Below are 14655 nucleotides of genomic sequence, written 5' to 3'. Positions count from 1 at the left end.
AGGTACATGGGTATCTTAGTGGTGTAGCGAATCTTGTAGACCATGCCAATTGCAAGTTGCTGTACTCTTGTCGTCAACCCTAAGCCATTTCAACCCATCAAAATGAGCAGGGGTGAGGTGGGTTCTAGTTCTAGTATAATAGGCTGTATGTTTTGTAATAATAATCAAAATCTACAAAGTAACTATTAACTAAGGTTTGGTTTCAAACTTTCAAACAAGTTCAGTGGAGTAAAAGTACAATATTCCGCTTTGAGATGTAGTGGAGTAGGCACTAGGCACTAAAAGTACGGAAATTTTGAAATACTCCAGTAAAACCTCAAAACTGTACTTAAGTACAGTACCTGAGTATTGAGTAAATGTACTTACAGTAGTTACTTTACACAACTGCTTCTATGGGATGCACACAACTACAGTAGATCTCTTCTGGTCTTCCTATACCACCTCAAACTCAACTGGATAAGACTGAGCGTCTCTTCATTTCAGGTAGAGTATGTATGCCCCCTGCAGGATCTCATCTAAAGAAGAGTGGGCACCAGGCACCTGGATGTAAAATTGTCTGATGTAAAGAATACATGATTACATGCTTGAACTTGACAATTAAGGTTTAATATTTCTACAAAATCTGCTTGAACATTTGACAAGGTTTAATATTTCTACAAAATCTGTATATCCAGTCATTTTGGGGGATATAGAAGGTTTATGGGTTCTAATATTTAGTTTTTAGACCAATAAAATGCATATTTCCCCACTCTTATTGCATCCTTTCAATTGACAACCTACTTGGTGGCTTCTGTTCCAACTGCCAGAAGCCTGGGTGTTGCAGCAAACCCTCGGTCCTGTAGTAAAGTGTAAAGCAGTGGTTCCCAAACTTCAGGTCAATACCATATGGTCGAGACCCAAAAGAGAGATTAGATGTTTGCCCGGGACCCTAACTAGTATAAATAGCAGATCTACAGTACAAGCGCACGTTGCTTCACTCTGCATTGAGAGCTGTAGATTGGCAATTTTCACTACTTAATTATAATTGTTTACTTATGGAATTTCTTAGATTTGTTTGTTTAAAAAAATGTATACATTTTTATTTAAGAAAACAATCTTTTGAAATATTTATTTTTTTAAATGTAGGAAAATAAAATGGGATTTTTACTCGAGTCGTGACCCATAAACATTGGTCTGTGGCCCATTCGGGAAACAGTGCTGTAAAGAGTTCCCACTTACAACATCCAAAGGATCAGAGCCTTCATCAGCCAGGAGTCTGTCCAGCTCCTTTTCCAGGAATCTCAGCCATCTCAAAGCTTGACTATTGCAACTCCCTCCTTATTTGCACGCTCAAAATACAGCTTAGAAAAGTTATCTACCTGCGGTTTTGATTTACAATTTCGAGTCAGTGCGGAGACATGCATGACGATGAGCCTACCGTTTTGATTTTGATAGCTGATCTATTCTTGACTCATTCCCAAACCAGGTACCAGCAGGGCGCTGGCATTTCATCTAGTGAAAATAGCCGATCTAGAAGCTCACAACACGGCACATGGCGTATCTTAGATCTGCTATTTTCACTAGTTTGGGTCCCTGGAAAACATCTAATTCAACTATTGAGTCTCGAGCTAAAATGTTTGGGAATCACTGAATCAAAGGACCACTTCAACCAATCGCTTATATATGGTAACATTATTTTTGTCTACTCGCATGTCTCAGAGGAGGGCTGTGGACAGCTCTCTAAGACACGAATGATCTTCCCCATATTCTTTTACAAGCGGTCCCATTTCAATTCAATAAGTGACAGGTGAGGTGATCATGGATGGATATACTGCATATTGTACAGACAAGAACTTTATTGGGTGTAAATTTAAATGCAAAACACCCACCCCACCAAAACAAAAACAGCCATCCACAGAAAACCCAATGACATAATTTGTATTGACAAAAGTAGTGCAGTATAAAGAACCAAAATATAGTCATAGTGCACTTGGGGTTGGTAAGCAATGTGAGACAGGAAACAGGACATGAGGTGAATGGAAGAACAGGAACTCTTGCAATGTAAAAGGATGACGGAAAAGAAATCTCTCACTACAGTAAAACTACATTTTGTTTCTCCTCCAATATACATTTTAAGATGTAGGCTAAAGTGTGTATATGGGCTAAACCTTTTATACAGCAGCCATATGAAATTGTAGATTAAACACAGATGTATCAATGATACTCATTCAGTCAAAGATCCTTAATAAGAGAAGATCCCGCATTCCAAGCCTTGCCAATGGTATGATTTGGTAAAGGAAAGCTGACGTTACGCACTGGGAGGCTAATTGGAGCCCGACGGAATGCATTGAATGCAATGAGAGCTGGTGGACAAACTTATGAATAAACACTATTTGAATGCTTTGACAAATAATCAGTTCAGGAAAATAAAATACAGCTGTTTTAGCGCGTTAATGTGGCCTTAATTGGTATCCAACACTTGTTTAGTACCTACAATTTCCTGTCAAAATGGCTTCTGTCTAAAAGGTCTATTGGTTTGTTCAAACGGCAAACCTAGTAACTTCAGTTACAGAATGCACAGGGAAGGCACGTTATTGATTCCAACCTCGTCATCCATGTAGTCTAAAAATAACAAGGGAGATGGCACATATATAACGACAATGGTACAGCTGCTACAATATCCGAAGGAAGCTAACAAAAATAAGTTTTCCTCTATGTACCTATACACAAAATGTAATAAACCTTGAATTATAATGTTGAAATGTAAAAGTTTTTATGTTGTGTATATGTATTCACTAGGTACTACTGAGCCGTTAGTCTACACTTTTCACACCAACAACATAAACACATTTTATTTATTTTTAGATTTTGAGTTGTTTTTCCCCATTCTAAATCCCATAATGTTCACATCGTCATTTAAGGACTGTGTTCCAAAAATACAAGAATCAGTCAGGCAATTTTACCAATATCTATGGATATGAAACGTCAACTGACGGTGAAAAGGTAACAATGTAACCAAAGATTAAGATATGGCCACCAACAAATCATAGCGATTCTCAACAATTCTATGAGGGGTTTGAATGAAAAAAAAGATATAAGAAAAAGAAAACATTTCTGTGACCATGGGTTTGACATCAAGACTTCTGTAGTCTATGAAGGGCTGCTGCGTCTATGTTGCGGAGGTGGGTTCTCCGGGGTCGGGTCCCACTGTGTGGTGCAATACCTGGTGGTCCCACCCTACGGTCGTCAGGGAGTCAGAGCCCCCCTTGAGCCAGCTTACACCCTTGACAAAGTCCTGGTGCCGTGTGTCTTTGTATCTACATATGGAAAATGTATCACGTTATATGGACTTCAGTGGGAACTGGCATAGACAGACAACAGAGACAACCAGGTGCTCACCGGAGACACACAAGTCAATAAAGTTACCGTAAAATAGCAAAAGGTGCTCTTGGATCAGACGTGATAAGACATCACATAAACAAATGGGAGATCCAGGCACTCAAAGTTTAAAGTTGGACGGCAATGCCTTTTCCAGTCATTTTATTTTGACGTTTCAGTCTGAAACGGCAGCTTGTAAATTTTCTGAGCCAATCAGAGCGTCACATCCCTTTAAAGTTCAGGATATGGGATGTTAGCTGTGCAACACACCGGTGCAGTCTGTTTTTTACAAGGGAGCGAAAGACGGCCGGCTACTATGAGGCTAATTTCTAACCTATAATGTTTTCAGATACATATTTTAGTGTAATTATTTCACTGGTGATCGACATATATTGTAATTGGAAATTTTCCAATTGTTTTGTCATCTATTGTTAGGTGTGCCCATATGATGACCATGGATATGCTCTAAATTTTCATTTAACTTAATAGAGGCTGTAAACAGATTTCCCATTTGTATTTATTTCTTCAATAGATGCTGGTTCATCCAATCTTGTCACCCTTTTTTAATAGGTGCCAATTTTTCTACCCAGATAATACTGTATGTTGGTTACTTGCTCACACTCGTTTAATTTTTTCGTGACCACATGTTAAGACTGTGTTTAAATTAGCCTTTTGTTTAGACAGATACTAGGTTTGATGTTTACCTTGTGTCTTAGTTTCTCTTGAGGCACTACATTGTTCTCTTTTGTTGACCAGGGTTCATGCTTACTCTGGTTACTCCGATCTCACAATTGTAAGTCGTCCTGGATAAGAGCGTCTGCTAAATGCCTAAATTGTAATTGGACTGCTGCTGATATGAAGTGGTGCATAAACTCACATCTCTCTGAGCTCCGCATTCATCACAGCAAGGGAACAGTCATCACTAATGGACGCTAGCAAGGGGGTGCTGTGGCAGAAAGGACAAGGTGTTAATTTTTTTAAAGACCGCAAATGGAGGCTACTTCAATTAGACCCAAGTGTGGTACAATTACCTATGTGTAGAGAAAGCCAGGCCACTAACGCTGCGGGAGTGGATGAATTCTGTCTGGGCTTGTTCCGTTCCCTGGAAGTCCCTCACTGTCACCCTGCCGAGCTCGTCACCTGAACCACAAGGAACAATCATAACGTTAAGGACTTGCCGGACTGAATCACTTTGGTCAATGCATTATCCACAGGTGGTCCTTACCAAAAGCAATGGTGCTCCTGAGGTGAGGGTGCCAAGCCAAAGAGGTTGTACAGCAAATGGGGGACGGCACATCTGAGATTAGAAGTTCATATATTAGGTTGCCAGACTCTAATCTGTGATCTACAATCTTGTATAATGAAAAGACACTGGTCCCTACCCACATACCAACACCTTAAATATTGGCACAATATGTAAACATATTTTGCTGTTGTTCTACATACAGCCAATAAGTTCAATAAGAAATTCATAGCTTAAATCAGACTTTAAACATCGCTTTTATGAAATATCTGAGACCATTAGGTTGAACTAAGATATACCATGTACTCAGTTTGAACACTTCCTCTTTCATCTTAAAATAAAAGATGATATATTATTTATTACTGTAAGGCTCTACTTAACAGCCAAGTGTTAGTTAAGTTACAAGGAAAGAGGAAGATATGCAGTAGTAGTGCACCTGTAGTGTGTAGTCATCTGAGCTAGCCTATTAATTATGCACCTTGCACGTGGGAAGAGGAGAAGGTGAGAAGCGAGAACTAGTTGATAGACATCATTTTTGAGCGGCTAACATTCAAACACATTAGTACCTTTTTAGAGCCGTTCCAAAGCACTCACCTAGATTAAAATACGCCCACAGTGCCAATATACACTATGCAAACATATCTCGCATGCTACTACACTCTTGAGCTGCTACTGTTATCACAGTGGGTAGCCTACACATATGTGACCAGATTTGACTGAGACTGCCATCGCGCAAATTCCAGCTTTTCACCAGAGGAGAAAAACTTTTTTTTTTTTTTAATTAGTTAATAGCACAGGCAGACTCTCCAAAACTAGTAGGCCAAACTGAACAACCAATATGTCAATTTGAAGCTATGATTCCCTGCTTTCATATGACATGAAAAAGCGAAAATTCAAAAAAATCCAATGGCAGTCCCTCAGTCCAATTTAGTCACATATTTACATGAGGTAAGAGACTTTATCTGATCTAGTGTATTTGGCCAGTATCTGGCCCATATTGATATGGAGAATCATATTGGCACATCTGGTTCTGCTCACCTATTTTTGAAGCTGGTTTAGATGGCTTCCTCTTATCCCAAATCAACAGACGGCCATCCTAAACAATGAAAGGAAAATAGAATAGGAGTATCCTTACAGTACTTAGGGAAATATGTGTAGCATTCATTGGAGTACAAATCTAAGCATAGAGTCAATCATGGAAAAATATTCCATGGAATAATAATTATTGGAAAAAGGACAATATATTAATTTAATAACAAGACATACTTTTATAAATCCATAACTTACCTGACCACAGGACAAGAAAAGTGACTCCTCTATGGGACTGCAGGACACAGAAATGACTGGCTTTGAGTGTGCTGTAGAAAGAATATTCAGTTTGAGTGTATGTTTTGGATGGATGTTATTTATCATGCCATCCATTTGAAACGCACATTTTCGATTTGCTTTCACAAACTGATCAACTACATGAATAAATTCAAATACACAGAGAAGCTCATCCCCTTTCCAAATTGTAGCAAGATTGGGAACTTTATTAAACATTTTTCCATTATTAAAATGTCTATACATATCTATATCTATAAATCCAGTTTCTTGGTCATTTCCTCTTACCATCATATGTGCTGACAACTGTCTCCTCAGTAAGATCCCAGACTTTGATTCTAAAAGGAAGAAAATTAAGGTGCTTCATGAGGAAGTAACAGTTTCACATACCAGCGAGTATGAAACATTTGTTACACTAGCCCGTTTAGATCTATTTTAAAACACCTTCTAAATCCTAACCTCCATTTTCTGGAAAAACTCCAAATCTTTATTCAAAAAGTTTAAAAATAAATCATGTTTCTATATACATAGCAACATCAAAATTGCAGAGACACAGATGCTTCCCCGGATTGGACGGTATAACAAAGTATACAGTAGGCTTTCCAGGTCTAAATGGGTTGAAATAGGCTGTGCATAATTGTAGTCCCAGGTTTCCATAGGGTGGCAGGCGTCGACACTAAGGGTTGCCAACCTGCCCCTGGCAGGTAAATAAAACATTCAGGCAGGTGGAGTATGAATATCAAATATCTAAATACTGAATCGAGAAAATTAAAAACTGTCTGGGGTGTTTACATAAGAGTAGATGATAAAATGACCCAACATATTTTTGAAAGTGAAATATCCCTTTAATACTATAAAATAACAAGTGTGAATACATAAGTCATATTCCTAGATATTTGGCAAAAACAACTGAGGTAAGAAAAAAATTGTTAAACTGAACAGTAATTCTAATTTTACCTATCATTTTATAATGGACAATTTACTTTCCGGGTAGGTGGTCATGACCTTTGGGCAAGTAGAACATGAATGTACTTGCCCATTTAGGGCAAGTGCCTCTGAGACCTTAGCGTCAACCCCTGGGTGGCATTCCTGTTTCCCGTTCCATTGTCTCATCATTTGCTTGGCTCTGCAGCAGATTTGAATCAGAGGTGTGTTTCCGGTTCTGCTGCCAAGCCAATCAAACAAGCTATGGGAAAATGAACTGGAAAAGGAAAGAAGGTATGCCACTTTCTGACTGGAACCCGAGCCTACAGTTATGCACAGAGCCAGTGGACCAGCGGTGGGCAACTTTGACAATGGAGAGGGCCACTATATTTCAACACTCACTCCCTAGGGCCATATATTACGGTCGTCGCAAAAATAGCCGATCTACAAGCTCAAAACGCGTCGCTATATTCGAATTGAAATCTTGAATTTTTGCTATTTTTTTAATCAGAATCCTGAAAATTAATATTTTTCATTTCAAATGCCTTTAATTATACTCGTGTTGAAGCATTGAGCTACTAATTTAGACTGAAGTAATTAAAGCGGGTCATGTTTGCATGTTGTGGAATTGTAATCAGCTGAAACCAATATTATATCAGAATTCTGACATTAACCTGAGGGCCGCATTAAGTGAAGGTGGGGGCCGCCAGTTGCCCACCCCTGCAGTGGACAATGAGTCCGAGCATGTGTTTGTGTAAAACAGTTCTTCTCACCGGCAGTCCATGCTTCCAGTGACGGCACCGTTTGTCCCAGCTGTGGGGCTCACGCTGGTGACGATGTGGTCATGTTCAAATTTACTGAAACGATTAACCAGCAGGCGCTCATCCTCTGCCAGTTCCCATAACTCCAAGGCCCCTGCATTGGGAACGGACAAACTCATTTGAACATTGTTGCCGACCGCGACTGCCGTTGGGCAGAAAACCTTGTATCTCCATACTTAACTTTTGTTTCATAAATGAATGCCCTATATACTCCATCCTAAAAGATTGTCGCACAAAAGCAGCGAAAATGAATGCCAGAATGCTCGTCTCCAAACACAGTCACCTCGGGCGTACAGCTGGTGTTAACCGCTCTGCCTGGTATTCCTAAACATAAGCTCAGTGAACTATGCCTGAACGGTAATAAACGTAACCTTATTCCTAACCTTAACCTCAGTAAAATGGTGCCAAAACCTAACCCGGCCTATTCCTAAACTTAACCTCAGTAAAACTAACCTAAACTAATTTCTAACCTTATTCTCAGTACTAAAACAAATAATGAAATGTGCATGTCACCTGAATCCACTCACCTGAATCTGATGCCACAAGAACACCCTTCTCTGACAACCATTTGATATCTGTGAAACTAGCCTCAGTCTGCACACCAGCTTTGCAAAAGCCTTCATTGGGAGCTTGCTCAGGATCACTGTAGATCCAAATAGAGCCCAGCCAACACCTGCCACTGAGACTGGAAGCACCAAGCAGCATGGCGCCATCTAGAAAAGGAGAAAAGAAAGTAAAGAGAAAAAAAAGTTGTTTGATTGATTGGATACATTAACAATTTGCAAGGACAGGCACAGGGAAGTACAGTACAATACAAGGTCTGCTACAAGGATGAAACAAGCCTTTCGGCTTGCGTATACAATATAGAGTGCAAGACACTGAACCCCTAATTGCTCCCGATGTGCTAGTTGGTGCCTTGCATGGTTTCCGCTGCCATCGGTGTATGAATGCGTGTGTGAATGGGTGAATGTAATGCACAAGCTCTGTAAAGCGCCTTGGATAAAGGCGCTATAAATAAATGCACCATTTACCTGTTAGGTCGTCAAGGCTATGGCAAGTGCTATGGACTAAGATGGGAGTCTGAAGAGGTGGGTTTTCAGACTACATTACATTAGTCATTTAGCAGACGCTTTTATCCAAAGCGACTTACAATAAGTGTATTCAACATAGGTAGGGCACAAAAACTACTAATCACCAGAAGTCTTTAGTGCATTTTCTGCAAAAACAAGCAACCAAGAGTATACCTAGCGCTAAGGTAAAAGTGCAATATATCAGCTACCTATTTCCTTAAACAGATGAGACAAAATAGCTAAATCAAATGAGCATGAGCTAAAACAATTAAGTGTATCGACTAAACAAGATCCAATAAACAATACAACAATAGAAAACAAGCGTTCGTACAACTAGTTAACAACAAGTAGGTCAGGCAGAGAGGAAGGGTAGTGTTTCCTGAAGAGGTGGGTTTTCAACCTGCGGCGAAATATGGGCAGTGACTCTGCTGTCCTAACATCAGTGGGAAGTTCATTCCACCACTGTGGGGCCAGAACAGAAAAGAGTCGTGACCGTGTGGATCGGCCAGAAGGACCCTTGAGTGACGAGGCAATCAGTCGCCCCGAGGTGGCAGACCGAAGTGGTCGGGCAGGGGTGTAGGCATCGACCATAGCCCGGAGGTAGGAAGGAGCTGTTCCTTTCACTGCCCTATAGGCTAACACCAGGGTTTTGAACTGGATGCGAGCCGCTACGGGGAGCCAGTGTAGAGAACGGAGAAGGATGGTTGTGTGGGAGAACTTGGGGCGGTTGAACACCAGACGAGCCGCAGCTTTCTGAACAAGCTCCAGAGGTCTGATGGCAGATGCCGGAGCACCAGCAAGGAGGGAGTTGCAGTAGTCCAGGCGGGAGATGACGAGAGCCTGGATGAGCACCTGGGCTGCCTTCTCCGTGAGGAAGGGGCGAATCCTCCTGATGTTGTAGAGGAGGAATCTGCAGGACCTTGTCACTGATGCGATGTTTGCCGAGAACGTCAGTTGATCGTCCAGGGTCACACCCAGATTCTTCGCAGTCCGAGTTGAGGTCACCACAGCATTATCAATGGTGATGGCCATGTCTCGGTGCGGACAGCCCTTCCCCGGGAGGAACATCAGCTCGGTCTTGTCCAGGTTGAGCTTCAGGTGGTTTGTCGACATCCACGCCGAGATGTCAGCCAGACAAGCAGCAATGCGTGCCTCCACTTGGGTATCAGAGGGGGGGAATGAGAGGATCAGCTGGGTGTCATCGGCATAGCAGTGGTAGGAAAAGCCATGGGAGTGGATGACAGCACCCAGAGATGTAGTGTAGAGAGAGAAAAGAAGAGGACCCAGAACCGAGCCTTGGGGAACCCCAGTTGTGAGCCTGTGTGGTTCTGACACAGACCCTCTCAGCATCACCTGGTAGGAGCGACCCGTCAGGTAGGATGCAAACAGGGAGAGTGCAGAGCCTGAGACACCCATCCCCTCGAGGGTGGAGAGGAGGATCTTATGGTTCACCGTGTCGAACGCTGCAGACAGGTCCAGGAGTATCAGGACGGAGGAGAGAGAGTTCGCTCTAGCGGCATGGAGCGACTCCGTCACTGCCAGCAGGGCAGTCTCTGTCGAGTGACCCACTTTGAACCCAGACTGGTTGGAGTCCAGGAGGTTGTTCTGGTGGAGATAGGAGGAAGATTGGGAGTGAGTCTGCAGTTCTGATTGCAATGGGAAGTGCATTCCATAGTTTTGGAGCCAGAAGGGAGAAGAGTTTGGGACGTGTGGAGCATTGTCCCAGCGTTTTTGAGCGGTGCCTCTGCTCCATTACGGAGCTACGTATGTGTTTCTGTATACATGTATGTATGTAGTTAGGGTACGCATACGTAAGCACGGAAAGCTGCAACACGGTAACTCCATCACTTCTCGACCGTTTCGGCTCGCCAGAACCGGCCTGGTCCCCTGGGTGTGTTCCGGGGGGTCTCGATGTTGCTAGGACCCCCCCCCCCCCCCCCCCCCCCCGCGGAACCCCACACGGTACAGTTGCACCGCTCATTTCAACTTCACACGGGTGTGATTTTTAGTGAATGTTCTGTCAGCCTCCCTGCGTCGGCTGATCTGAGCGTCTCGGACAGGGACAAACTGCAGGTTGAAAATGCCCTCAGCTCTGAACTCGGTAGAATCTGCACCTGGCTCGCTGATAACAAACAACTATCTTTACACCTGGGAAAAACTGAATCCATTCTCTTTGGATCTAATAGTAATCTCAGCAAGGCAAATGGCTTCTTGGTTAGAGTGGGTGACAATGTTATCACACGTAAAGATGAAATTACCTACCTAGGTTCCATCCTGGAGGCTAATCTTTCCGGTGATAAAATGGCCACCAACGTAATCAAAAAAGTCAACCAAAGAACAAGATTCCTTTACAGGATCTCCTCACTGGTCGACAAAAACACCTTGAAGACCTTAACAGGAGCCCTTGTACAAGGCTTCTTTGACTATGCATGCACCTCCTGGTACCACAGCACCTCAAAGGCCCTTAAAACTAGGCTCCAGACCTCCCAAAACAAACTGGTCAGGCTCCTACTTGGCCTCACCCCCCGAACCCACCTCACCCCTGCCCACTTTGACAGACTGGCATGGCTTAGGGTCGGCGACAGAGTACAGCATCTTGCAATGGGTCTGGTCCACAAGATTCGATACTCCACCAAGATACCCATGTACCTGTGTAGATACTTCCTTAATGTTAACGAAGTCCACACCCACAACACCAGAGGGAGTGCAACGAACCATGTTCAACCCAGATTCGGCACAAACAAGGGACTAAATTATTTTCGCTCCTATGCCACCAAAATGTGGAACGCCCTACCAACAGTCATTAAGACATGCAAATCCCTTGACTCCTTCAAAAAATCTGAATCCCCCCCCCACCCCCTTTTCCCCTCACTGTATGTTTCTTTTCCCTTTTTACCTCCATTATGATGAATTCCTGTACTGTTCTTTGTCTATATATATATAAGTGTCTATTTGTACGTCTCTAAATGTTTTGATGAATTGAACATGGTGGACCCTGTTGTAAACAAGTGTAATGCTTAATTGGGTCGTCCACTCACAGTTAACAGCCTTTGTATTGAGTTTGTGCTTGAAATGTACTGTAATTCTGCAAACTGTTAATAAAATGTTCAATCAATCAAAAAGTAGTAAAGGGGAAAAAAGTCAAAGACACACACACACACACACCAGCCCCCCCCCCCCCCCCACTGTAGATATTTTTCCTTTGATTTCTAACAGTTTATATACATTTGCATAGTACTGTATATTTGTATTTCATTAATGTTCTGTGGAATTGGAAATAGAGGACCTCAATAAACAAGTCTTAGTGCTTTTCTGGGTTTATCCTCTTAGCAGACTGTAGCTCCTTTCGGAACCCTAGGTTAAAGTTTCTGACATTTTGATGACTTTTCCAAAGGAGCTCAACCCGGGGGGTCCGGAGACGGGCTAAGCAGACTGCAGACCTTGTATTGAACTGTGCTTTTTCTACAAACGGTTAACAATTTAAATCAATCAATCAATCAAATTACACCACATGCACATTTAATTTGTACGTTACCTTCCCTGTAGTGCACCGCGTCCAGATGCCTTTCCATGCATGCTGGAGCATTGGGGGGTATATTCCACCGGTTTTCCTTGATCATGTTGGTGTTCACTGCACTTTTCATTCAGAGACTTTACGAGTAAGACCTTTCTTTCACTAGCTACATCGACAGTACGCGATAGCTTAGCTAAGAAATTAATGACAGCGTGGACAGTAACACCACTATCATACGTGGGATCTTAGGACTTGTTGATAAGGTACAAAACCGAGCACTTGCCGGAGAGTCAATGAAATACTTTTCCCACGCAAATACTTAAACGGGTAGGTTTAGCAACATTAAACGTAAGTGTTGGAAAATGAATTCAGCAGTAAACGACAGCCATGTGCACTACTAGGCGCTTCCTGGGTCACTCCGCCAACAACGTCGGTCCGGGTGGAACGGGACCTTCAGCAAGCATGATATTCAAGGTTCCGCCTTCATGGATAAACCATAGAACAGGATAAATCTTAACCTGACTCCGCCAGATGGGGGCGGTATTATTGAGGAGAGTCACACATTCACAAAGTAGTTTGTGAGAAGCAAGCATTGATTGATCATCAATCAATCATCTGGCGAAGTCAGGTTATATCAGTGGCAGTGGCACTGATCGTGGTTACCAAACTTTTTCATGTCAAGGACCCCCAAATTGACATTTATTAGCCTGCGGACCCCCATTTGTACGGATCTAGCAGTGATTTTCAACCGTTTTCATTCCAAGGACCCCCTGTTTGACATATGCATTAAGCTACGGACGCCTCTTTTAACTGCATTTCTATCTTCTCTGCGACCCCAATTTATATGGTAAAATCAATGTTAATTTAACTCTGAGAGTGTCCATTTGTTCACTCTCAGAGTTACAGTCCCATAAGGGTCTATTTGGTTCCCAACTATAATTTTGCTGGGGACCCCCTGGAACTCCCTCAAGGACCACTGGGTGTCCCTGGATCCAATTTTGAGAACCACTGGGTTAGATTAATCTAGGCTTAACACTTGTTTATGAGAGAAACAACAACAACAACATTTATAAAAGTAATGGGTGGTAAGAGAGTTTACTTTTTAAGGGACCAAGCCCTAAGGGACTCTTAATTGGTCCCTTATTGTTTCTGTCTGTTTTTTTTCTCCTTCTTCCGCCAAAAATAGCAGTTCTGTGATGAGGTCATCACATTTGGCTATGGCCTAATTTAGCCCAATGAGTGTTTTTTGTGCAAAACTAATGCTTGGAATGGATTCAGAATCATGAATAACCCCTAGTTTGACACATTACAATTTCTTTGCCTTATAGGTTTTTAATGGTAGCCTACTCCAACTTTCAACCCCTGAATTTGCCATGGCCCACAATGTATATAACTCTATTTTTAATATGTTATTTGGATGACCCTAAGCGGATCATTCAAACTTTGAAAGATTACCTTTGCAATTTCTTTTGGGTCAGGCCCTTTTTTAACTTAAATTGACTGGCATATACCAAATGGTGAGGACACCCACGACCATTGGCCAAAGGGTGGTGCTATATAGCAATCAATTGGGCATAGCTCATGAACCATTTGACCGTCTGCAATAAAACGTATGCGTCTCCTCTCAACTACTTTTGTATTTTGACTTTTGACTATAGGGATGTCCCGATCACGTTTTTTTTGCTCCCGATCCGATTCCGATCATTTGATTTTGAGAATCTGCTGATACCGATTTTCCCGATCCCGATATAGAACACGTTTATGCCATATCATATCCCAAATCACAGACACTTTCCAGTCTAATATCATGATATGGATATAATATTGATACTAGGGAGTAGGGATGTCCCGATCACGTTTTTTGGCTCCCAATCCGATTCCGATCATTTGAAAATAATGTGATCGGCCCCAATTTCAGATCACCTGATCCGATCATCTATGTCCTCCCGGGATCTTTGATCAAGTGTGTGAGATAGTGTGTGAGTGTGATATATATATATATATATATATATATATATATATATATATATATACACACACACACACACACACACACACACACACACACACACACACACACACACACACACACACACACACACACACACACACACACACACAGTGTATATCTATCTATCTATCTATCTATCTATCTATCTATCTATCTATCTATCTATCTATATATATATATATATATATACAGTATATATAAAATTCATGAACATTTTAACGTTTATCTAAAACACTTTAAGAGATTGTGCTCTCCAGATTCCAGTAGTGTTTAGCCTTGGTTGTTAAATCTCTCCAGATTCCAGTAGTGTTTAGCCTTGGTTGTTAAATCTCTCCAGATTCCAGTAGTGTTTAGCCTTGGTTGTTAAATCTCTCCAGATTCCAGTAGTGTTT

General features: G+C 41.9%; 1 protein-coding gene across 1 annotated transcript; it reads right to left on the bottom strand.

Moving 5' to 3' along the window:
- Nucleotides 1-1797: 1797 nt before the first annotated feature.
- On the bottom strand, nucleotides 1798-12747 carry wdr77 (WD repeat domain 77). The gene is made up of 10 exons (XM_079509948.1): nucleotides 12274-12747; nucleotides 8196-8381; nucleotides 7621-7762; nucleotides 6212-6261; nucleotides 5888-5958; nucleotides 5639-5696; nucleotides 4583-4654; nucleotides 4389-4497; nucleotides 4235-4303; nucleotides 1798-3296 (listed from the first exon to the last, which is right to left on the bottom strand). The coding sequence occupies exons 1-10, from the start codon at nucleotides 12380-12382 to the stop codon at nucleotides 3149-3151; spliced, it is 1014 nt and encodes a 337-aa protein (XP_079366074.1). The 5' UTR covers nucleotides 12383-12747; the 3' UTR covers nucleotides 1798-3148.
- Between the last annotated feature and the right edge of the window lie 1908 nt (nucleotides 12748-14655).

The sequence above is a fragment of the Electrona antarctica genome (genome assembly GCF_951216825.1).
Source record: "Electrona antarctica genome assembly, chromosome: 9".
In the NCBI taxonomy this organism is placed as follows: domain Eukaryota; kingdom Metazoa; phylum Chordata; class Actinopteri; order Myctophiformes; family Myctophidae; genus Electrona; species Electrona antarctica.
Note: the sequence above shows the minus strand (reverse complement) of the source record. Positions and strands in the feature narration are given on the sequence as shown.

Excerpts from the sequence above, each read along its gene's own strand:
- wdr77 (XM_079509948.1), bottom strand. The coding sequence starts at position 12,382 with ATGAAAAGTGCAGTGAACACCAACATGATCAAGGAAAACCGGTGGAAT. Across the intron at positions 7,763-8,195 it reads TCTTGTGGCATCAGATTCAG|GGGCCTTGGAGTTATGGGAA; the intron begins GTGAGTGGATTC and ends TTCCCAATGCAG. Across the intron at positions 4,304-4,388 it reads CTGGCTTTCTCTACACATAG|CACCCCCTTGCTAGCGTCCA; the intron begins GTAATTGTACCA and ends TTTCTGCCACAG.